Source organism: Lathyrus oleraceus, chromosome 4 (assembly GCF_024323335.1).
Source record: "Lathyrus oleraceus cultivar Zhongwan6 chromosome 4, CAAS_Psat_ZW6_1.0, whole genome shotgun sequence".
Classification (NCBI taxonomy): Eukaryota; Viridiplantae; Streptophyta; class Magnoliopsida; order Fabales; family Fabaceae; genus Lathyrus; species Lathyrus oleraceus.
This window is the reverse complement of record NC_066582.1, coordinates 284,490,723-284,515,533: the sequence shown is the minus strand read 5'-3', so window position 1 is coordinate 284,515,533 and position 24,811 is coordinate 284,490,723. Positions and strand designations below refer to the sequence as shown.

The 24,811-nt window shown below is 34.7% G+C and overlaps 2 protein-coding genes across 2 annotated transcripts; both read right to left on the bottom strand.

Annotated features, from left to right (window-relative positions):
- Positions 1-11,728: 11,728 nt before the first annotated feature.
- LOC127075134 (nucleobase-ascorbate transporter 6) lies at positions 11,729-15,301 on the bottom strand. Its single transcript, XM_051016580.1, has 14 exons — positions 14,848-15,301; positions 14,616-14,713; positions 14,340-14,516; positions 14,155-14,255; positions 13,994-14,069; positions 13,833-13,892; positions 13,560-13,744; positions 13,349-13,445; positions 13,100-13,186; positions 12,969-13,027; positions 12,711-12,802; positions 12,483-12,560; positions 12,216-12,376; positions 11,729-12,128 (listed from the first exon to the last, which is right to left on the bottom strand). The coding sequence occupies exons 1-14, from the start codon at positions 14,957-14,959 to the stop codon at positions 11,910-11,912; spliced, it is 1,602 nt and encodes a 533-aa protein (XP_050872537.1). The 5' UTR covers positions 14,960-15,301; the 3' UTR covers positions 11,729-11,909.
- A 6,228-nt stretch (positions 15,302-21,529) lies between these two features.
- Positions 21,530-24,587, bottom strand: LOC127075133 (uncharacterized). The gene is made up of 4 exons (XM_051016579.1): positions 24,153-24,587; positions 23,982-24,062; positions 21,998-22,121; positions 21,530-21,893 (listed from the first exon to the last, which is right to left on the bottom strand). Exons 1-4 carry the CDS (start codon positions 24,455-24,457, stop codon positions 21,855-21,857), a joined length of 549 nt encoding a protein of 182 aa, XP_050872536.1. The 5' UTR covers positions 24,458-24,587; the 3' UTR covers positions 21,530-21,854.
- Between the last annotated feature and the right edge of the window lie 224 nt (positions 24,588-24,811).

Genomic DNA, 24,811 nt, shown 5'->3' with positions numbered 1-24,811 from the left:
ACTTCAGTGTGACATCATGATCTTATCTTGAGATGTGAACATTAAATCAAGTTGATTTCGGTGCACTTAAAGATGCTTTTTCCATTCTTTTTGATTTGTTCATAACTTTAGCGTGACGTCTTGATCTTATATTGAGATATGAACATTTAATCAAGTTGATTTTGGTTCACTTAAAGATGTTTTTTTTCATTCTTTTGGATTTCGTTCATGACTTCAGTGTGACGTCTTGATCTTATCTTGAGATGTGAATATTAAATCAAGTTGATTTCGGTGCACTTAAAGATGCTTTTTCCATTCTTTTTTATTTGTTCATAACTTTAGTGTGACGTCTTGATCTTATATTGAGATATGAACATTTAATCAAGTTGATTTTGGTTCACTTAAAGATGTTTTTTTCATTCTTTTGGATTTCGTTCATGACTTCAGTGTGACGTCTTGATCTTATCTTGAAATGTGAACATTAAATCAAGTTGATTTCGGTGCACTTAAAGATGCTTTTTCCATTCTTTTTGATTTGTTCATAACTTTAGCGTGACATCTTGATCTTGTATTGAGATATGAACATTTAATCAAGTTGATTTTGGTTCACTTAGAGATTCTTTTTTCATTCTTTTGAATTTTGTTCATGACTTCAGTGTGACGTCTTGATCTTATCTTGAGATGTGAACATTAAATCAAGTTGATTTCCATACATTTAGAGATTTTTTTACTCTTTTGGATTTCGTTCATGACTTCAATGTGACCTCTTGATCTTATCTTGAGATGTGAACATGAAATCAAGTTGATTTTGGTGCATTTAGAGATGCTTTTTCATTATTTCAAACTTTGTTCATCACTTCAATGTGACGTCTTGATCTTATCTTGATATGTGATCATCTAATCAAGTTGATTCTTGTGCACTTAGAGATGCTTTTTTCATTCTTTTGGATTTTGTTCATGACTCTGATGTGATGTCTTGATCTTATCTTGAGACGTGATTATCTAATCAAGTTGATTTTTGTGAACTTAGAAATCTAATTCTATTATTCATTCCTTTTATATTCAACTTAAATTATAATTAATCAATCTTCCATACTTAATGTAAAGATCAATATAAATTTTCTACATTGAATTTACAACCTAACATTTGCTTAATATTTTGACCACAACTTTAATTGTACAATTGAAAGTGATTTCTATAAGTGTACTGAATCATATCAAATAATAATCAGGAGATTATTGAGTGTTGAATCCAATAATTGTGATATACTATTGGTTCATAATGAAATTACTTAACTAAACAAACAATTTTTCTTTAATAAAATTATCGCTAAATAAAAATTATAATTGTTCCGTTCGGGAACCAAAATTGGATGAAGTTGGTGAACTGAAGATCTTGAATCGGTGGTGTTGATCTCTGACATGACGACACATGGTGGACCTACATGGTTAACGCTTTAATGCCCAAGTCGATTCATGATTCAAGATGGATGTAGTGAAAAGTGGAGATTAGAGAATATACCCTTTTTTTTCGTGTGAACTGATTTTATACCTTAAGTCAAGTGGAATTGATTTTAGATGAATTCGACCTTGACTATTTTGGCCTTTGGCCTTTGGCCAACCTATAACAATTACCCTTAAGCCTTTGTTGGGCATTGAGAGAATCTGGGAAGCCTTTGATAATTTTGGCCAGCCTCTAGGGATGTTTTCTAATGTGAGCTAGATCTGAAATGCTTGGAGCTGTAAGACCCCAATTTTGACCCTAAGATCCCTCATGCAATTTCATCATAAGCATTAGCATTGGGATCATACATTGACATTCTCCTTACCCCTCCTTCATTGGGTTTGTTTTGGAAGAGATCACCAAGCACTTTGTGATTGTATCATACTTGTATATTATCATTTTTACTAACAAAAATACAAAAATATGTCTTTGCATTTGCCTAACTCTTTTGTAGGTAGGGCATGATCTCCATTGATTTATCAAGTTCACATCTAGGGTTTAAGACCCTCATGACAAAGAGCACAACCATGAATTAATACAAGAAAGGTTATGAGCATCATATATGAGTTCCATTGATTACTACTTGTTATATTGATCAAGTTTTCTTCAAGAGTTTGGAAGTGATTTGCCTTGGAAACCCTAGCTTGACTGGGTATCTTGAGTAACTTTTCCAACAAGCTATCTTACCAATTGATCAAATCTCTCAAGGGACACTTTAAAATTCATCATCCTACGCATATATGATCTACCATGAGCCAAGAAAGTTCAAAGAATTGAAGGTTATCAAGTTGGTTGATGGTGGTTGGCCAGATGAATTCATTTGATAAAAACTGGGCCTCCCTAGACCCTATCTCCTACAATTTTCACCATATGAAAATGATTACAAGAGAAAAGTTACTCTAAATGACATTCCAAACAACTTTCATGTTGAGACCTAGAGCTAGTTTTTCTTGGAAAATAATTTTCTATGTTGAAACATTATAGGTCATTTTGTCTAAACCCTAATTTGAAAGTCAACTTCCTAAGGTCATAACTTGCTCAATTTTTGTGAGATGAAATATTTCCAAGTTGTACAATCAAATTAAAGATGTCTACTTCAACTTTAATATTTTGAGTGAGAGTTAATTCAACTTTTTTGAGCATGTGATATGAAGTTACATTGTAGGTCATTTTCGACCTATACCATTGCACAAGTGATTTTTCCAAACTTCAAAAATGCATAACTCTATCATTTCAAATCCAAATGACATGAAATTGGTTACCATTTTTAAGGTCTTTGAAAGAGATGCAACTTTGATGGATACACTTTTCTCATTTTAAGCTCACATAAAAAGTTAAGCAAGGTGGAATATTGAGATATATGGCTTGACACTTAGATTTTTTTTTGATATGTTAAAATTTCCAAACTTCCACCTCAAAATTCCTCATGTTCCAAGCTCCAAATGAAAAAATGTTGAACATGAAAGTTGTTCCTCTTGATCTAACCTTTCCAAAAAGTCAAATTTTATCCATTTTGGACAAGATTCGAATGGGTTGCGCATGGCTTGAACATTGCATCATCATTTGGCAAAAATCAAACTTCAAGCTTCCATGTACAATTGCCTAGCACTCCAATTTGATTTCAGACTTGTTCACACTCAATTATGGATCAAATGGAATGATCTCATGGGCCTGTACATGCCCATGCACCCATGCATCACTCATTGCCAATTTTGGAAACTCATTTGTAAGGTGCAAATATCACATGATCCAACTATAAATAGAGCTCCCTATGCTCAGAATTCAACACTCCTTTGCGCCAACTTTGATCCCAAACACCTAACCCTTCCATTTGAGAGGATAATCTTGAGAATTTCCTTTGGAAATTGAGTTTGAATCTCACTGTTTTGAGATTCAAAACTCCAAGGATCCAAGACCTTTTGTGCATTCTAATCTACTTCTGCAAGCATCCTGAGTAAGATCAAGCACGAGCTAAAGCAAGAACAAGTGAATCCAGACCTGCATTGAAGGTATTTTCCAGAAAATTTCATCTCTTCGATTCTCTCTCAATTCTCTTGGATCTTTGGTTGTCTGAAGTCCTACCAATGTAGGCAAGAAGATTGAGTTGCTTAGAGGTCAAATCGAAGAAACTCAGTTGACACACCTCAAAATTTAACTCCTCATATCTTTTTATATATTTGGAGTTAGTTGAAGTTGAGGTCAGATTCGTGCTATACGCCATTTTTTCTTTCAGATCATGTCGTCCTTTTTTATTTTGGTGATGGTTGAAGGTGGACCAGTCCGGTGAGGTCCACCGGAGAAGAAGACCGGAGCTACAGCTTCGGCTGTGTGTTGGCACGTCTCCAACCATAGGATCCTTTTAAAATGATCTAATCTCACGCGTTGGTTCTGATTACCATTCCTGTGGCGCATTGACTCAAGTCCACGGTGGAAAGCGCGCTGAGGACCACTTGATCTGCCACCTCAATTAATGAGGCAGATCAAGTGGTCCACATTTTTTTGTTATTTTCTGGTTTTCTTTTATTCCTTTTATTTTCATTAATTCATATTAATTTTAATATTGATCCAAAAGATATGAGAGTTTCACCACAAATTTTCAAATAATTTCCTCTTTCATATTTTGAATTAAAATTAGTTTTTGGATCATTATTAATATTTTTCATGATTTAATTGATTTTGTGATTGCTTTTAATTATTTAAAAATACTTTTAAGTCTTTAAAAATTCTGAAATTTTTTCTCTAAGGTCCTTTTACCTTATTTGACTTATGATAAATCTCATGGACATTTCTTTGATGTTTTGATGAGGTTTTAGGAATTTGACAAAACCATATTTAATTTAAATGCCTTATTTTAGTATTTTTAATTTGAATAAATGCCAAATAATTTTGTTGACAATTTGAGATGACTTGTTTGAGTTTGAATCTTGTTGTTGGGCATTGGTCAAGGTTGATTTGACTTTGTCAAGTTAATATCATTGGATTTAGGGGATTGATGGAATGTACATTCCATCTCCCAAAATGAATGGATGATATTAATTTGGTAAAAGTCCTCCTTTGATCAATTTGAGTTTTGATCCATTCCCCTAATCCTTCATCTCATTCCCCTTCTTTATGCATTCATCTCATTTGGCCTATGATATCTCAAAGTCCTAAAGCTAGTTGATTGAAAAATTAACATGAGTATGGATGAGATTAGGCCACTTCTTTTGCATATTCTTTTTGTGTGTGGTATGTTTCATGAGCATAGTCCATAATTCTATGTCTCTAACATGCATTAACACCAAAATTCTATTGCCCAATCTCAAATAATTGTGATTTCTACATAAGTCCAATTACGACTGCTTAACATAGCGCTAAATTTGTGACACAAAAGGCATAACATTCTAGTTAGTGAGATTGTAAGTGTCCCATCTTTCATGGTATTGTGTGGAAACTTGGCCTTTTTTCCTTCCTTTGGAAGATGTCTTGGTTCAAGGATCCATGCTTGTGATAAGTGGGTTGAGTGTTCTCCAAAGAATGACTTTAAAAATGAAAAGAAAAAGCGAAACAATACTAACTTCTAACTCATTAACAACTAACTTTTAACTTCAAGCCATTTACTTTAATGTTATTTAATTTTAGCCTTTATTCAATTGTCATTATTCATACCATTCTAATTGTTTATGTTGATGCAATTTTCACTTTGTCCACTTGGACCATATTGTGTGATATATATTGTTTGTGTATACTTTGCTTGTTTGTGTGATCTTTGACCATTAATGTACATAATAACAACAAAAACCCAAAAAAACTTCTGTGTGGACTGTTGGCTTGATCTTGGACAAATGGACTTAGAACTTAGGCAACATTCCTAAGCTAAAGGACTTGGCCAATGCCAACATGTGTGGAACCAAGTGCTTGCAATTTGAAACTTCATATGATACATCATTCAAGATCCCTCTAAGTTCATCTGCAACATGATCATTGTGAAGCTGTCATTTTGAACCTGTGACCTGTGGAATTCATCTGTTACATGGGCTAATTTGAAAGAAGATCATTGGAGTGGCTAAAGCTTGGATGTGGCTATCTTTATTTGATGCCTTTGCTCTTAAAGACAATATAATTGTGCATTTGTGTATTGCTTGATTCTAAAAGTCCAAGGGAATTCTGGGTTTCTATTGACATTCTTGTCTGTTGGATTGCTACCCATTTGGTCAGATCTTTTCAACTCTAAACTTTTAATTTTATGCATAGTATTAGTCTCTTCATCTTCTCCCCATTTCTTTAATTTCAAAATATCTCCCTCCCTTTTCAAAATCTTCTTTGATTGACCTTATTTTGTTCTAAAACTTTGACCATTTGCAAAAAGATAGAAACTTTGGACTTATGCCATTGTATTTTCAATCTTCTTTTCTTAAATCAAACTTGTAAATAAACTTAACTATACTTGACTTAAACTTTCAAAAAGTCAAAAAGAACTAACTCATTCAAACCATTTTTAGGCCTTTGTTCCTTTCAAACTTATTTTTTGTTAAAAGCAATGCATCCACTTTGAAATTTGTATCACGAACTACGAGGTTTTGATCCCTCATTTTTATGTTGGTACGTAGGCACAAGTCCGAAGGTCTTGTCAAACACAAAAATATAATTAATAAATTCTTTTCTCATCCCCCCATTCTATTTGAATGCTCCGTAACACAGATTTACACAATAAATTTCAATACACATATTTGTAATAAGGATGTTTACACGACATCCCACTTATTTGAATCATACCTGGGATGTTTACACGACATCCTTCTCATCTGATCCATATTATGTATTCACATAATAAGACATTCATAACTTGTCACTGCATGCTCACTTCCATTTTAAAGTATCATCGCAGCAGAATTATCATCATAATTATGGAAGATAAAGCAAGTAATAACATCTAGTCTCAACTTCAATTTTAATAACAAAATAAGAGAGTTGTAATCAATCAACTCAACATCTTAAAAATTCTCAACAACAAAATTAGTCTTATAACTTCAACATAATCATACATAAGGAATAAAATAAGCGTTTAACCCAACCCGGTGTTACATGATCAGAACAAGGTACCACTAGTAAAATCGATAAAATAAAGAAGTAATCTAAGAGCTACCTTCCACTTACTTCAGCAATACTACTCTTGAGAATCTGCATGATGCCCGTGTAAAGGCAACATTCAAACAGAAGGGGTGAGAATTCATTTCAATAATAACGATATAGAATGAAGAATAAAGTACATTTACACAATCATGCCCAACAATATATCATATTCTTACATTCCAATCATAATCAACATCATACACGACAACATCTCAATTATCATCAACATCATACAAAGCCATATCTCTACTATCATTAACATCATATGCAACAACATCTCATTCAACAACACATCAACAATAATCAATACAAATGCAACACTTATGCAATATACTCAACACCGACTCAACATACACGTGGTACCAAATATGAACAATCAGGTTCATCTCACTCCATGATCCCCACCATAGGATCGATTCCCTCTTGGAACCGGAGCACCCCAAAATCGCTACCATCACCATAGGTAACGCTTCACTAATCCCCCATAATAGGAATTAGCTACTCGCACCCGATCTATCACAATGGGATCGATGCTCACCAAAAATTGTCACCATCAACATAGGTAACACTTCACTAATCCATCATAATAAGAATTAGCTACTCGCACCTAACCCATTACCATAAAATCGAGGCTCACCAAAATTAGACCGAAGCTTGTACACCAAGATGCATGACTATCAAATAACATGCATTAACACAACAAGATTCACCTGAAAGATCCCCACATACATCTCATCATTTATACATCACACCATTCATCATGCAACAACCAGTTCATGTTACCACATGAATAATATCAACAAACAAGAGCAACCCATCAACATCTTAACATCATTGACATAATAACACAATTATCACACAATGATATTACAATAATGCAACGATTCATTAACCAAACGTATAAACCAATACATTTATTAACACAGTAGGCATGTGAATATTTTAAAACATCTCAATAATCACCACCATGTTATAGGTCTGAGTGTTAGCTTTCTAAAGCTTCAAACTCCATCAAAATCGAACTTACGAAATGAAAGTTATGACCAAAATCGTCGGGATATGTCAACAATTCTTTAACCGAACGTATGAACAAAACTTCACCAATACAGTAGGCATAAGAATAATACTTCAACAATTTATTTATCACTATCATGTTATATTTCTAAGAGTCAGCTTTCTAATTCTTCAAACCCCAACCCAAAATGATTCCCGAGTTGAAAGTTATGATCAAAACCGTGCACGAAAGCGTTACTAAAAAGTTGTTGTTTTCTAAAATTTCCAACATAATTTTCATCTTCTTCAACCCCAAAAACGTCCATGAAAAAATCATCAAAATTATTTTATCCATGAAACAAAGTTATAACCCTCTAATTCAGATATCCAACGCTTCAAACGGCACTCGATTTGGACTTACAAATCAAAAGTTATGGCCAAAACGATTTCGACCGAAAAACATAAAAAAGGCTCGCGATTGTGACAGATAGAATGCGGAATTTTCTACGGTTTTCATCGTTGGAGGCCTTCCGGACCTCCAATTTTGATTTCGTAAAAAAACAAACGCTCAGAAAATTACAACTCATGCAATACTCTAATTATCTAAAATTTATTTACAGTTTTAACACAATTAAATCATTTAATCATAATTTAAAGATTATGCCTAAAACCTTCAAAATTGTAACAATGGTGAATATAAGTTCAATCATCAAAACTAAAAACTACACACATATAAGACACACGAATTTCATCATATAATCATCATATAATAATCATCATAGCATCCAAATTCAAAATTATGAATCAAAACATCAAACTCTAAGGAGGTTAAGGGTTTCTCCATTCTATCCTTATATCATACCCTTTACTATTGCAACAAGTTCTCACCCTTACCTTAGATTTTTCAACAAGATACATACTTCAAGCTCTAACAATGGAGTTTTCCTTTAGCCCTAACTGTTGCCACTTCTCACCACAAAATTCTATTTTACTTAAAACCCTCAAAACTCTCTTACTAACATTTTTATCATTAACCTAATCCCCCTCAATTAGGAACTTCCACCATTGTCCTCACTTATCATCTTATTTACCACCATACCCCTGTTGGCTCTAATTTTTTTAAATAAAATAATACTAATGATATTCTTCTTTTTCTCCCTACTATTTCTACTCTTCTAATTTATTCCAACCAATTAAATAAAATAGTTATAGGCTAATTATTAAAAATTCTCATTATCCCCATTAAATAAGTAAAATAACTAAATTTCATTATTTAATTAAGATGCTCATATTCTAGTTATTTTATTATTTATTTAATTAATTCGAATAAAACACTATTTATTTCAATCGCTAATTAAAATTCTAATTAATTATCAACAACTATACCAAACTCTTACTCCCTCCATACTTCTATTTTAAGGATACCTACCCTCACAATCATACACAATTAATTTAAAACACCCATTAATCATATAAAAATATAAAAAATTTAAATTAATTAATTAAATTCGGGGTGTTACATGTGACACCCTAAAGAATCACTTGATGTACCTATCAACGTAGCTCCAATCACTCTCAGCTATGATACTTCGTGCCTCCTCCGCTACTAGATGACTCTCATAATCATCAAACATGGCATCCATCTGTATATGTGTCAAAGAAGAAGGAGCAAAGATAACAGGGTGTCTAGAAATGGTCTTAGTGTAGTCAAAATGTCGCATCACACGCTCAGGAAGATTAGGAGCAGTGAGACATAATCAGTAGGCCAACCATCCCAAGTATAACACTATCTCGTCAAATGGTCGTGTCTCATGGTGATCCACATAGTTGTTGAAACGCATGTCATTGGAAACCAAGCGGTCAAGATACACTCTGAATGACTATGTTGTCTGGTTCCCTCTGAGCGAGGAAAATGCAGTAGCACGTAACATATCCTAGTGTAAGTCGGTACACCTGCCCAGTTGGAGATGCGCGGGAAGTGCTGGAGGATCCAAGTCTGAAAAATATTGGAACACATGAATCATCAGTAATGGGGTTGCAAAGATGCAATGAAAATGACACATAAACATTAAAAGACCAATAAATATTATCGTCAGTAGTGTGATATTGCCTATGACCTGCTTCTTCTTCCATCTACAACCCTCTGATAACTTTGAGTACAAGTAGACCGAATAAGCGCCCCCCAGTTGTACTCATGAATCGCTCGAAGTACCGTAGGTAGTCGACATTTGTATAAGTGGCACTCTTGTCCATAAAAACCGCAGTGCCAACCAAATATAACAGGCATTCGCTCATAGCATACGATTTATGGAGCCCCACATGCTTGTCATCCCCTCTAGCCTGTTGTGCTCTAACGATCTCATATGTGTATACCTTTTTCAGGAATTCAAACCTAGCATTAGCCCATATGGTTCTCTCCATCTCTGACATCACAACCTCTAGGGCAACTCCCATATAGTCTACCATCAATTCGAATTCCTCGTCTTTGTTAATCCTCCCATGATCTAGAAGTTCCCTCTAATCGGAAGATGTAGCAAACACGACACATTGTCGAGTGTGATAGATATCTCACCAAGTGGGAGATGAAATGACGAGGTCTCGGTGTGCCACATCTCCATGAATGCATTAAGCACCCCGTGGTTGACCGTAATATAATCGGCCATGCACAAGTCCTTCATCCCAAATAGGGACTAAGCTTCCTGAAACCACTCCTCATTCAACAAAGGCAAGCCAATAATCTTTCGTTTGTGGTTAATAATCTTCAGCGGAGAACGGTCTTGCTGGAAAAAAAATCGATGTCAGAAACTTGTAATATAATAATAAACGTAAATTAAAGATAATGATTCCAACTAATGTTACCTCTTCGTCTCAGATATGTCTGATAGTATGGTCTAGATACAGAGACAATAGTGACAAGTCTACAGGGCCTCCTTCAAATGCCTCTTTCTCAGCGGCCTCAACATCAGGAGGTGGCACTAGTTCAGTAGCATTAGCAGCTGGAGGTGGCACTAGATCAGAAGCATCATCAATCGGAGGTGGCACTGGTGCCTCCGGTACCACTGGTGACTCGGGTACCTCGGGAGCATGAGTAAATAAAATTTGGCGCCTACGGAAGGATGAAGGGAGTGGTGCGTCGGTAGATGAAACACATGTCCTATGGGAAGAAGAAGAAGATGGAGAAACATGAGACCCAGAAGTAGATGTCTCTGCATGGCCAGAGTGAATAAGAGCCTCAGAAACCTAACTCTTCTCTCGCCACACTAATGCGTGTTATGCAATCCTCCCGTGCCTCAGTCTATCGTGTCTATCATCCATAATGTTTGTAAGTAAAAGTAAATCAGACAATTAGTGCAAGGAAGAAAAGCAAAAAATAAAACAGACTCCTAAATTCCGAAGATGCATCTCCGATTACTGGGAAACTTAAACGTTGAAAATTTTCGGTGATGCATCTTCGAAATTTTCTGCAACACCTTAGGTGTTTTAATGGTGGCAATGAAGACATGCAAACACAAAAGATAATGTTTTGATGATAATTTTTAGCCAACAAACATGTTTTACACTATGTCTAAATTATCATTCTTGCAATTTCTACTCCTTAATCATCAGTTTTAACTCATTTACACAAAAACTCAAAAACTTTTCAAAACATCAAAAAACTTACAAATTTAGAGTTCACCTCACACTTTGATAATGTCTCTTATGCACTTGATGTTGATTGAAGAACCTATGAGCTTGATTGTTTGATTTGGGAGTTGGTTGAGGGAAAACACTTTGAGAGAGTTTGAGCAAACTTTGTGTTTTTTTAGAAACGAGGAAGAAGAAAAGTTCTTGCGCGATTTAAGCTCCAATACCTTCCGAAAATGCATCTCCGAAATAAATTTGAAGATGAAATTCCATAATATTTTAATATTAAGTCAAAATTGGGTGCGTCCGACAATCTATCTCCAGAATCTATGAGCATTTTAGTATTTTTACATGATAGTTAAGAAATATATAACATGTATTAAGAAATTTCCAACTTTTATTAATAATTTATTTGGTGTGGACCCATTTAAGAGTAACCCCCCAACAATTCAAACTACAAAATAACTAGTACATTATACAATAAATAAGTATCTAGCTAATATGACAATATTCAGGTAAAAAAATATAACAACTATGACAACTGATATTGCTATGAGTACAATATATAAGCATGTAGCTACAAATAAAATGACAGTTATTATGTTTCTTCACATTGAAAATGAGAAGCATAACCCACAACAAAATACTTCAAGACTATACCTTAAAATCACCATGCAACAATTCTAAGAACAACTAACTACACAGAAGGAAAAAACTTGTTAAGATTGAAAGGAAGTGAATAAAATTCTTCACTCCTTGTATCTGTCTTAAAAGACCGAAACTTATCCCACCAATGCATTCCTCTATCTTTTCTTGTTTGGTTGTCTTTCTTATGCAACGTTACGTCTAAGAACAACGCCAAGAAACTAGCAACAAATGGTTCAGACGCAAACGGAACATTGATCATGTCGTTGAACTGTCAAGGATCGAATTTTCTTTAGTATTAGAATTTGATTTTCTATTTGAAATCTCGCATGAAGGAAGTAGGAAGAAAGAGACATACCCATCTTGCGCGCGTGTGTACGGGACCATAGCCTTTAAATGCTGTGTACTCATTGAAATATTGTGGTATGGAGAATCCCATGAAAATAGAGAAGCCTAAGATGAACTTTGTTCTAAAACTGTTTAAATTGCAAAATTGAAGGAAGCTAAGACCTGCAGAGCCTGTGTTGCGTCGAAACACGAAAAAAAAAATGTAAGCAAATAATACTCAAATGAAATTTCAAAAATATCAATATCTCAAATTCTTGAAATTGATGATATTACATACCCACATAAGCAAAGAATAGGCAATATAAAGCTGCAACTATAGGTGCTGGAATTGAAGCAAATACAGCTCCGAATTTTCCTGCATATATCGATGATTCGTAACAAGTTTTCACTTGAGTTCATATAGTAAACATCAAACTAAGCAAACAAGAATTTTATGCAGTAAGATCTAGTTGGAGTTTGTTATAGACATGTGCAAGTTAGTTAAGATTATAAAGTGTATTCTTACCTAAAATTGAGAAAAAGATCATGAATCCGGCGGATATTTGAACAACCCTTCGGCTACCTACGCGTGTCAAAGCTAATAGTCCTGCATTTTCCCTGACGAAAAACCAATATTGTTACATAAATCATTGCTAGGAAAAAAATAGGTGCTTTCTTGCAATAGAAGAAACATAAAAATCGTAGTTTTGCGGCCATGTGATTGTGCAGTTATTGTTTTAAAATCTTGCAAATGACATGAAATTATGTTGGATTGAAATCTTACACAGAAACTGATGATCCATTTCCTGTCCCAAATATCCCAGACAACATTATTCCAACTCCCTGATATGAAACATATAACATTTTAAGCAAAAATATTACAAAATTTAAAAGGGACTTGTAAAATTTGTTTACCTGCCAGCCTACACCTCTGCTAAGAACCGAAGGTGGAATCGGAGTTGCACTGGCATACCTTGACACGGCAATGAATGCACCAGTTGACTGTGGAACAAGTAATATGCTAGAGTATTAGATGCAACAATAGTCTAAGGTTCGATTATTTCTATTGGTTGATCGCGGTTTTGTCTTGATTTGAGTCGTTTGATACAACTAAACGATAATATAAAGGTCTCGTAAGGTTCGATGTTGAAACAAAAAACATACCTCTACTAGAGCAACAAGTGAAGCAGCCATCATAGCAAAAGTTTCGCCAGCATCAAATGTTGGAGCTCCCCATTGAAACGGATACGGGACTCTTATCCTACAAAATGTATTTTTGCAAGGAACTATCAGTCCAAATTAGTTCATTTAAGCTTAACCGTTCGCATGTGAAAAGGCTTATCAAATAGCTTATGAAAATGTCTTTTGAGCTTACCAAGGAGCACCGCCTATAATTCCAGCGCGATCCGTCCTACATGTAATTTGGGTTTTAGGTGCTGAGTTTTTGTAAGCTCCACCAACAGTAAGAAGATAAGCATAAAGCCACACAATTGAAACCGAGAATATAACTGCAAATCGATCAAAGATCGGCTTTTCTCCTTTCATCATGTGAGGAATGTACTGCGAAAACATGTCATAACTATATACTTAAAAATAACATTTTGTTTAAATTGGAAACGAAACAAAAACAATGTACTCAAAATATTACCTGCGAAAACACTACTAGGATGATGATTTCTGGTAGTCCAATCTCCACACATTTTGCAAGCTAGAATTCAACGGCCACGATCACAAGAGCGAGAATCACACATTATATATAAAAAATATAGGAAGAAATCAAAGTTTAGTTCTTGTTCGAAATATGCATACCACAGGAAATCCGAATTCGTACAGTCCAAAGCCTGAGAGAGCAACCAAGGGAACTGCGGATAGAGGACTTAAGAACCTAAACAAAAAAACAGAAGATTATAGATTATGAGGCTAAACTTAAACTTATGATTAAGTAGTTTAGATAAGATAGATTCAAAAACCTCACTACATTGCGCCAAAGTCCACTAAAACCAAGAACAATTTGAAGTGTTGAAGCAACTATAAGTGCACCTTGTGTTCCCCTCATTATCTTCTCAAACTTCTGCATATTTGTTAAGTAAAAATGAATGATTGATAACAGAAAGAAAAAAAAGATATGATCAACTTAAATTTGCGACAGACCAACCTCGTGAGGATTAACAATGTCGCTATAACGAGCGGCCAAAATAATTGAAATAGTTGTTGGAACAAAAGTGTAGGATCCTCCAATAACTGCAGGAAGACGAGTCCCGAATGTTGTTTGGAAAAATGTGTTAATTCCGGCTACAAATAGTAGAGTCTGAATCACTTTTGCTTTCTCTTCCTATATTGAAACCATAATTGAATTCTTCATTAGATTTATGAACCAAACAACAATATTAACAACTTTTTCTTTTCGCGTCTCTTTGATTCGAAGACTTACATTTCCTCCTCCCATTTGAGGAACTAGAGAGCTTGGAATTAGAACAGTTGTTCCAAGCATCACAAGGTAATGTTGAAAGCCAAGTAGGATTGCCTCGGCTTCATTAACATTAAGAAGTGTCAGAGATTGTGATGATTCAGGAACTAACATGATCCTAACGCATTGTTTCTAGTGTCAGTGTCGTGTTTAGTATAGAAAAAACTGATTTCAATGAAGAAGTTGAATAACTTACGCCATGGAGGAGGACTTGTAATGCAATAAGAAACATTTGGTAATTGATCTTTAACTGGATGTGGAAGAAGTTCATCTTGTTTTGGTTGTGGTGCAGCTCCACCTCCTGCCATTCTTCTTATATATTATTAACTTAACAATGCAACCAAAACTCAGTTTCCTCGCATCAATTTCTCAAAGTCAAAAAACGAGTAGTTATTATGCAGCACTGGCACAGACACAGACACGAAATCCAGACAAGTATTTTAGTGAATGGATCAAAGAAGTAGAGGCTCAAATCAAACTTAGAGAAGAAAGACAAGACTCTTGGGAAACTTACACAAGGGTTCAAGTTCTCAAAGGCAATGCAATGCATAAAAAGTGAGTGTGAAGATGTGAAAAAAAGGAAAAGGAGGAAGCCAGGTCTTACTAAAGCAACAAAGGAAATAAAAAATGTAAAAGAATCTCTTTGATTTCCAACTTTGCTTTACATTTTTTTAGTACAATATTGTAATCAAATATTTAATAGTGTTAACCATGGTACTTTTCTTTTTATTCAACACGTAAAGATAAAGTAATGCATAAAAGCATCTTGACCTTAACCTTTATTAACCTCAGATTTAATTTATTGTTGGTAATTCAAGTTATGTCTGATAAATTGGCAATTCAAGTTGTGAGAAGGGAACTTGATGCCTAAGAAAACTCACCATCTTAGATATATAGATGTCTAGTCAAGTGTTACTATTACTTGTACCACTTGTTGATTCTTAATTGCTTAAGGTTTATTTTAAAAACCAAACATTTATTTGTGAATATGTTTAAACCACAACCTAGGAGCTTTGTCTAGACATGGCTACATTGATAACAATCTGGTCGTACCGCACAGAGGTTAAAATTTGTCGGTGACTTACGCAGAGCTTTCCAAAACAGCCCCTAAGTCTATTGTGCTCTACCGTCTTAAAATCAAGTCCTATGGATAACATCATTGATCATAATAAAAATGAACCCGACCATATATCTTGCAACTTTTACCAAAGGTACTTTAGAATCCTTTCGGCTATACATTGTTTTGAAGGGGGAAAATAACCATTTCTATTTGACCTATCATTAGTCTTCATTTTTGTCAAAGTGAAGAGTTGATAGTGGCAGCATATAATACTACATAGTAGAAATCATCCCTTCGTTGTTCTGTGGTCCATGGTATAACGCATCCCCGTATGAAATGATGTCAGACAAATGCTGAAATAAAGGGTTACACAATTTTTCCTTTAACTTCCTCATCTCACAGGCTACACAAAAGATTGCTATACAAGGAAGGAAGAGTGACTTAGATAGGTTTAAACTTTAGAATTAACCCTTTATATATATATATATATATATATATATATATATATATATATATATATATATATATATATATATATATATATATATATATATCCTAGTAGTTATTTTACAAATCCTCGACATGAATACATAACTGAGAAACATATCCAATTGAACACCCTTAACCACCGTTGCATTATAAAAAAAATTGGAAGTTGCCTTGTAACCCCTATCTAAGCAGTTTATGAAAGAATCATCTTCAACTTTCTTGGTACTTGGCTGATTAGATTTTTTAAATACTTGAATCTTCAGATCCTACAACCAGAATTTCATGACATCAACATAGACACCTTTATTGTTATAAACAAGGGCTTCAATGACTCAATTTGCAACACAAATTTCTTTCTCCATTTGCATCAACTTTCTAGAGACTCCCACCAAATACCACAAATTTGATGTTTTGATTCAACACATCAAAGACAAATTACAGATAATCTTTTGTTTCAAAATTGTTAGAAGTTGTAAGTCGATGTTTTATCGAAAACTAGCATTCGACAATGTCGAAGTAGCTAGTCAAGGCGTAGGAGTCATCTATATTTGATTGAGTCGAATAAAGCATATGATTGTTATGTCGAAATGTAACTTGGAGTTTTGCACTTTGCATTTTGTATGTTTTTGACTTTGGTCGATTTGTATAGTTTTGGGCATGGACTTTAGTTTCATATATATAAAGGATATAGTATGGTGTAAAACATAACAACTTCACTTATAATATTTCTTTTTTACAATTCACTTTTCTCTCTTCTTCTTCTTCTCTTATCTTTCTTGAAATCCCTTTTGTTCCAACAAATTAGTATCAAGGAGATCAGGTTGCGATTCAGAGAGAACTTATAATGGCAAACGAAAACAAAACATCAACGAAATTTCAAGCGAATCTTTCGATTTTCAAAGTGAGAGCTATGATGGGTTGCGCAGATGAAAGTCATCTTCAGATTTTAAGATGTGGCTGAAATTATGAACGATGGAGTACCTGCATTAGAAGAGAATGAAAATGATGTTTAGCAAACTGCGCACAAGGAACAAATAAAGAAAGATGGAAAAGGTTTGTTCTTGATTCACCAGTGTGTGGATCCTAATGTGTTTGAGAAGATAATTGAAGAAGAAATAGCAAAAGGAACGTGAGACAAGCTGAAGAACTTGTATGGCGAGATGAAAAACTAAAAAGTGTGAAGTTGCAAAGGTTAAGAAAGAAATTCGAGATGACTTAGATGAAGGAAGATGAATCAGTCTCGAAATACCTTTCACATGTAATGTTGTTAACAAACCAGATGAAGGCGTGTGGTGAACCAATCAACGATTTGTAGAAGATTGAGTCAGTTAGATGAATCAATTGAGAAAGTGATACAATTTGCAGATGGTAGACATATCACATCATGTGGAATATGATATATCTCTGTTGTCAGAAAGGATGGTCGAAAAGCCAACATCACGGATGTGTTGTATGTACCTTCGATGATAAGTAACTTGATAAGCGTAGGTAAGTTACTTGTAAAAGGGTACAACATGAAGCTAGAAAAGAATCAAATGAAGGTGTATCGTGGTGATGGAAGGATGATTCTAAAGGCATCATTAGCATACAATAGGACCTTAAAAGTCGAGATCAACATAATTGATCACAAGTATCTTGCTTCGACTGCAAAAAAAAGACAAGAATTGGCTATGGCATCACAGGTATGGACATCTAAACTTCAGAAGTTTGGGTATGCTCAACCAGAAGAAGATGGTGTATGGCTTACCTTAGGTGAAGGAACCAAGTCAGGTATGTGAGGAATGTTGCAATGCAAAGCATGCTAGAAAAGAATTCAAACATGACTTGCCCATGAGGTCGAAAGAAAAGATAGAGCTAATTCGCTCTAATGTGTGTGGACCATTTGAAGTAAGGTCGAATGAAGGTAACTACTATTTTCTAACCTTCATAGATGAATTCACCAGATATATGTGGATTTACCTTATTGAAAGGAATAGTGGGGTATTCACACAGTTCAAGAAGTTCAAATTGCATGATGAGAATAAAATTGGATGCAAGTAGAAGAAATTCAGAACTGATGTTGGTAGTGAATACACTTCTCGAGAATTTGATAGATTTTGTAATGAGGAAGGTATATAGCATGAGGTCATTGCACCCTATACACCTCAGCATAATAGCATAGTTGAGAGGAAGAATTGAAGTATAATGAACATTGGGAGCATGTTGAAAGCTAAAAATACGCCAAAGAGATTTTGGGATGAAGCAGCTTCGACAATAATATATATTTTAAACAGATTTCTAACCAAGACATAGTCGAGAGGACTCCTTATGAGGCTTGGAAAGGAGTGAAGTTGGATGTTAGTCATCTTAAAGTGTTTGGGTAAATGTGCTTCAAGCATGTATCTGAATAATTGAGGAAGAAATTAGATGATAGTATTTAGACTATGGTGTTCATAGTTATCATTCAACTGCTGCATACAATCTATATTCACCAAATAATGATAAACTTGTGATCAGTCGAGATGTTCTAGTGGATGAAAGCAAAGAGTGGAATTGGAGTAAAGGGTCAGTTCGGTAGGAGTCAGATACAGTTACAACTGTGTTTGAAGAAGACCGACAAACTGAAGTCCTAACCAATCGAAACGAAGAATCACCTGAGCAGAATGTTAGAAGATCGACTAAAGCAAGAACTTAGTCGACAAGGCTAGATGTATATGAGAGATTTTCAAATCAAGTAGTTGATACAAATGGTGACTTAATAGAAAAAGCGATGATGATGGCTAAATCAACCATGAGAGATAAACTGAGGAAAATCGAGAAGAAAAAGACCTAGAAACTTGTTGAATAGTCAATCAAGATTCCAATTGATGCGAAGTGAGTTTACAAGATGAAACGAAGGCCAAACGGTGAAGTTTTCAAGCATAAGGCAAGACTAGTGGCGAGAGGTTTTCTGCAAAAACCTGGTATTAATTTCGACGAAGTATATGCACTTGTGGCGAGGTTGGAAATCATCAGAATTGTTCTGCCGATAGCAACATACAAAGGGTGGAAGATACATCAGTTGGATGTAAAATCATCATTTATGAATGGACCTTTGAAAGAAGTCTATGTCAGTCAACCATCAGGATTCGAAATCGAAGGGCATGAGTCGAAGGTATACAGGTTGAGGAAAGCTCTATATGGTTTGAAGCAAGCCCCAAGAGTTTGGAATAAGATAATAAATAGCTTCCTAATCGAAGCAGGTTTCATAAAGCGTGTCTTTGAACATGAATGTATGTGAATGATGCATACAATTTCATTCGAATAATCATATGCATGTATGTAGATAACTTATTGATTACAGGTGCAGATGAAGCAAAGATAAGAAAAGTCAAGTAAAATTGATGCAAGAGTTTGAAATGTCCTACCTAGGAAATTTGTCATATTTCATAGTGATGGAGTTCAAAGACACGTGTGAAGAGGTTCAAGACGAGCAATTGTAATGCAGTTGTTATGCCATTAGAAACTAGAGCAAAGTTGAGGAAGGAGATAGATGATGAGTTTGTAAGTGCAACATTGTACAAACAAATCATTGGATCATTTAGGTGTCTTTGCAATACCAGGCTAGACATTTGTCAAAGTGTCGGATTGTTGAGTAGATTCATGGAGAAGTCTCAAGAATGTCATCTCACTGCAGTCAAGAGAATGTTGAGATACATCAAAGGTACGATTGATCATGGTGTATTGATATCAAGACGAAAGAAGACCAACACAAATGCAGAGGTATATAACTACACTAATTCAATTTCAGTGAAGATCAAAACGAGAAGAAAAGTATTATAGATTACATATTCATGATCGAAGGTGCTTCATCTCATGGAGCCCAAGGAAGAAAAGCATTATGGCTTTGTCATCATGTGAATCCGAGTACGTTGTTGCATCATATGCAGCATGTCAAGCAGCATGGATAGAGAGATGTTGCTCGAAGAGCTTAAGATAATGGAACCTAAGAAAATGAAGTTGTTTGTCAACAACAAATCAACCATCGACATGACGAATCATCCAGTGTGTTATGGTCTAAGTAAACACATAGAAAGGAAAGCTTGAACTTGATCGTCAAAAAAACATAATGACAACTAGCCAACATACTCACAAAATCCTTGAAGAAAGTCAAATTCAACGAGTTGAAGAGAAGCATCGGGATGAGAAGTCTCGAGAACGTAAATTAAGAAGTGTGTTAGAAGTTGTAATTCAATGTTATGTCAAAGCTAACATTCAACTATGTCGAAATAGTTAGTCGAGTTGTAAGAGTTTGTTGTATTTTACTAAATCAAATACAACATATAATTGTTATAACGAAATATAACTTTATATTTTCTATCTTTTACACTTGGATCGATTTATATAATTTTGAATCTGCACTTTAGTTGCATATATAAAGGACATATTATGATGTAAAACATAACTTCATACATAATATCTCTCTTTTACTAAACTTCTCGACCAAACTTGACATCAGTTCTAATGAAGCCCTCCGTATTCATTCCTCTTCTTCACAAAATCTTAATTTTATTCTTGCTGACAGATGTCATTGGAACGTCCTACCTTTATATTAATATTGTTTGTTTATGTTATTCTTTTCTTTTAATTTGCCTTGTAATAAAAAAAAAAGCACAATACAATAGCTTCGACATTGCTCACGAATTATAAGGTAAACGAAAAAGAGAGCTTTAGGAACAAGGATTTTAAGAAATGATGGTCTCTCTGATATAAAAAAAGAACTCCCACGGCAGAATTTTGGAAGTTATAGAAGGACGACTCTCAAATTCTTCAACTCATCTTTTCCATGTCTTCCACATAGCTTTTCCACTTCTTTCCCCTCCTAACTCACAAACATACCCTAAAAGATCATGCAAGCAAATCTAAGAGTTTGTTCAACTTTTTATCAACACTAAAACACACATTACAAGAAACACAACTAAGTCATCATCTGATAAGGAGGCAGCAAAGCCAGGTAGCAGAGGGAAGTAGAGAGGACGAAGACTATTTGCGAAACAAGAACTTATCAAAACCTCTAAATTACACCAAAACACAATGAACAATTCTTGAAGATCAGAAAATGACAATGAATAAGGATTTTGGATCGCTGATCTATAGAGTAAAGATGAGATGAAGCATGCGACACTATGCTACAAAAGGCATTTTTTTTATGTATCAAAAACAAAATTAGCAAATACCATTGGGTTCCAAACAAGGAATCCAAAACCAAAACCATTATAGACGAGTTTTGTTTGGTTTGGTTCCAACTCAACTATATGAACCAATCAATTGCTCTATAATTTCTCTCTTTTCTCTTACTTTTCGCAACCAATCACGCCCTAATAGTCTTTATTCTGCATTGATCATGTCATTGCTCATACAAAATTTTCATCAAAACGAACGAACATAGAATCAGAAGCACTGTAGGAGGTGAATCATCCGTTGAAAATTGAAACCATAACCTATGCCAAGCATTCCTCTACTATGTTTTTACTCCCTTCTCACCAAAATGCAATCAAATTCAACCGTAGATCCTAAATCCTAAATAAAGTATACTTACCACAACAATAAATAAAAAACTATCAAAGAAAGGTCGATCTAATAATAAATAAAACGAATAAAGTATATCCATCGTGTTTCTTCCTTGGACGTTCTTTCTAACCGCGAAGTTGAAGTCTCTTTCTCTCGAACTCAAGCTACAAAAAATGAAAAAGAAGAGTTAACATCAAACCAAGTACTAGCTGAAAAGAATTATTACTAAACATTAAGACTAAACAAATCAGGAAAGAAAAATGTTTACCACTTTCTTCACTCGGTCATTTGCAGCAGGTGTACCGCCAATCACACATTCAGAGTGATAAGGACTGCTGACACGCACCTCATTCATTACAACTATGACGGTCTTGTCCCAGTGAACTGGAAGCCTGGTTACATGTAAATGTCATCGGTTAACAAATTAACTATATGCAGTACAAGCTGCTGGTTCATGAATCACGTTCATATTGATCGGGACGAACATAAAACATGTAGAAAGCTAACGACTCCATGGCAAAAAACAACAACAACAACAACCAATCCTTATCCCATTAAGTGGGGACGGCTACATGGATCAACTTCCGCCATATCGTTCTATTCGGGACCATGCTTTTATATAAACTATTAAACTCGAGAACTTTCTTAATAACTTCTCTTATAGTTTTCCTAGGTCTTCCTCTACCTCTAACTATTTGACCCGTCTCCATCTGACCTACTCTCGTTACAATAGAATCTAAAAAGCACCAAAAAAAATTGTGCTACGCAAAAGAAAGAGGTTAACCTTAGAAGACAAATAAAGCATATATTAAAGGACTGTTTTGCATCGATAAACTTTCCTTATAAATGAATTACACAATCCTAACATTCATGATTAAAAAAAAATGAAAGTTGAGTTTACAAATGAGAAAATTCCAATACAAGTTATACAACTGCATGAAAGAACTAAATCTTCTCAAGAATATTCCATCATACTAGTAAAAGTTGACACTCAAGTACTCAATTAATTGACTTACGGAAATTACAGATAATGATTGCAGCTTAGCGTTACAACTTGAAATTTTTTAGAAAAAAAAGGCATGCGAATTTTCTAGTATCCGTATTATCTATTATGATATCCCACATTAAGCATATGCAAAAGAGATGATCAGGTAAGTATTTTTTTTCTCTTTAGACAAACAAAACAGAAGTTCCCCCTGAAACGAACATTTTGTTTGGACATCCTTTCACATTACTCAATCGATATGGTGTTGGGAATTGGGAACACTTGGAACATCAAACATAACAATAATAAAAGTATGTGCAAAGTTTTACACCCAAAGGGAAATTGTCTACCCCTAAATCGAAAGCTCAATAGTCACCCTAAATAATGCATGACAGAGAGTAAACTAGGAATAAGAGAAAATCAAGATAGAAATCTACTCATTAGAATTCTGCATCAGAAACAAGAAGCTTATAAATATGAACAAGTTTGGATAAACATTTCCACAAGCTCTTAGATAGATCGTAGAATATACCATTCAATGATTAATAGGAGAGTTCCCCGAGGTTCCACCCGACGCCACCAAAAATAGGATTATGTATACTCTTAATTGTTGAGGGCAAGTATAATCATAAGATCATGGGTTTTACGATTCAAATTGGGGTTTTAACTACCATGACAACACTCTATACTATCTAAAGTATTGCTTTCGCCACACTATAGCACCGCTATATGATAATAACACTACTTTTATAGAAATTGATTACAGCTCTAAGATACCATACCCTATACTCAAAGTTAGACATGATAACTGTTCTGGGCCGTTCGCAATTGTTCTGGATTGTTCGTAAGGCCCATACAAAAGGCCAAAGAGCAAACATCAAGCGAAAGAGCGCGTGAAGGTGCTCCCTTGTTCCACCAAGGGCAGATGATTCCACCCTCTAGATATGTCGATCAGTGTCTAATTAGAACCAACGCCCCCCACACACAATGCGCTTCCTCTCACGCTAACGGTCGCTCACACTATATATTGAAGAAAGTCTGTCATTCAAATCTATTCTCACTCTTCACATTAGTTCCTATTCTCTCACTTATTTGGGCGTTGAAGTGCTACCCTTACAAGTCAGTCCCCTCTCCCCCACACCAGAAACCTCCTCCATCGATCCAAAATCTCATCTCATCCTTTCACCGAGCATAGTTGGAGTAATAAAAACAATAAGTATGCTTTGATCCATAGATACTAATTGAGTTAATTTGAAAGAGAACTTACGTTTTAGATAAAGCATCAAAGATAATCTGTGCCTCACTAGAAACACCAACCCCAATCCTCTCAGCTTCTGCCTCTGCTTGTCTATAACCCAAAACAAAAATCACACATGAAAATCATTATTAAAAAACATTTTGAAAAATGAAGAAAAAAATTGAAAAGAATTCAGAATACCTAATAGCAAGTAGCTCCCTTGATTGAAGAGTATGAAGATCAAGATGAGAATCAATTGGAAGTGGGTCATGACCTTGACCTAAAAAGGTGAAATCTTTGATATAATCAGCACTCAAAATCCTAATGTTGCGAAGAGGGCCATGTTTGGAACCTTCTAGGAGTCCGAGGAAGTTGGTTGCTCGATCGAAGGTAACAACTTGACCTTCAAATTCATCACCTAACGTTGTTCTGATCGAAAGGAAACAACCAACCGCAAATTCATCTGGGTTGTTGTTGTTGACGCTGCTTCCACTTTCCATCGCCATTTGTTTTGAGCGATGTTACTGCTGCTGTGCCGTGAAATTATGTGATGTAATGTTTGTTTTTCAAATAATATTTCTCATTGGAAACTATTATTATGTAATCATCTTTTTGGTAACAAAAAAAAAACTTTTGGATTTGGATTCATGTTTATCCATTAGGCTATTTTTAGGGTTTTGGGCTCCGGAGAAAAATAAGGGAATCTTTAATCCATCGTATATATTACTAATATACAATAAAATATTAAAATATTTTTAATTTTTTGGAGATTTATCTTTGAACGCACATTGAAATGCTAAATGAATTGGAGATACATCTATGTAACAATTTAAAATATATATCATGCATCACACTCAAAA

Bases quoted from the DNA above. Each gene is read 5' to 3' on its own strand.
- LOC127075133 (XM_051016579.1), bottom strand. From the start codon at position 24,457: ATGGCGATGGAAAGTGGAAGCAGCGTCAACAACAACAACCCAGATGAA. The intron at 24,063-24,152 runs GTATTCTGAATT...TTTGGGTTATAG, and splicing joins AGGGAGCTACTTGCTATTAG to ACAAGCAGAGGCAGAAGCTG. The intron at 22,122-23,981 runs GTAAGTTCTCTT...ACATGTAACCAG, and splicing joins TTTGATGCTTTATCTAAAAC to GCTTCCAGTTCACTGGGACA.
- LOC127075134 (XM_051016580.1), bottom strand. From the start codon at position 14,959: ATGGCAGGAGGTGGAGCTGCACCACAACCAAAACAAGATGAACTTCTT. The intron at 14,256-14,339 runs GTTGGTCTGTCG...ACAAATATGCAG, and splicing joins ACATTGTTAATCCTCACGAG to AAGTTTGAGAAGATAATGAG. The intron at 13,187-13,348 runs GTATGTTTTTTG...CTTGTTCCACAG, and splicing joins CACTTGTTGCTCTAGTAGAG to TCAACTGGTGCATTCATTGC.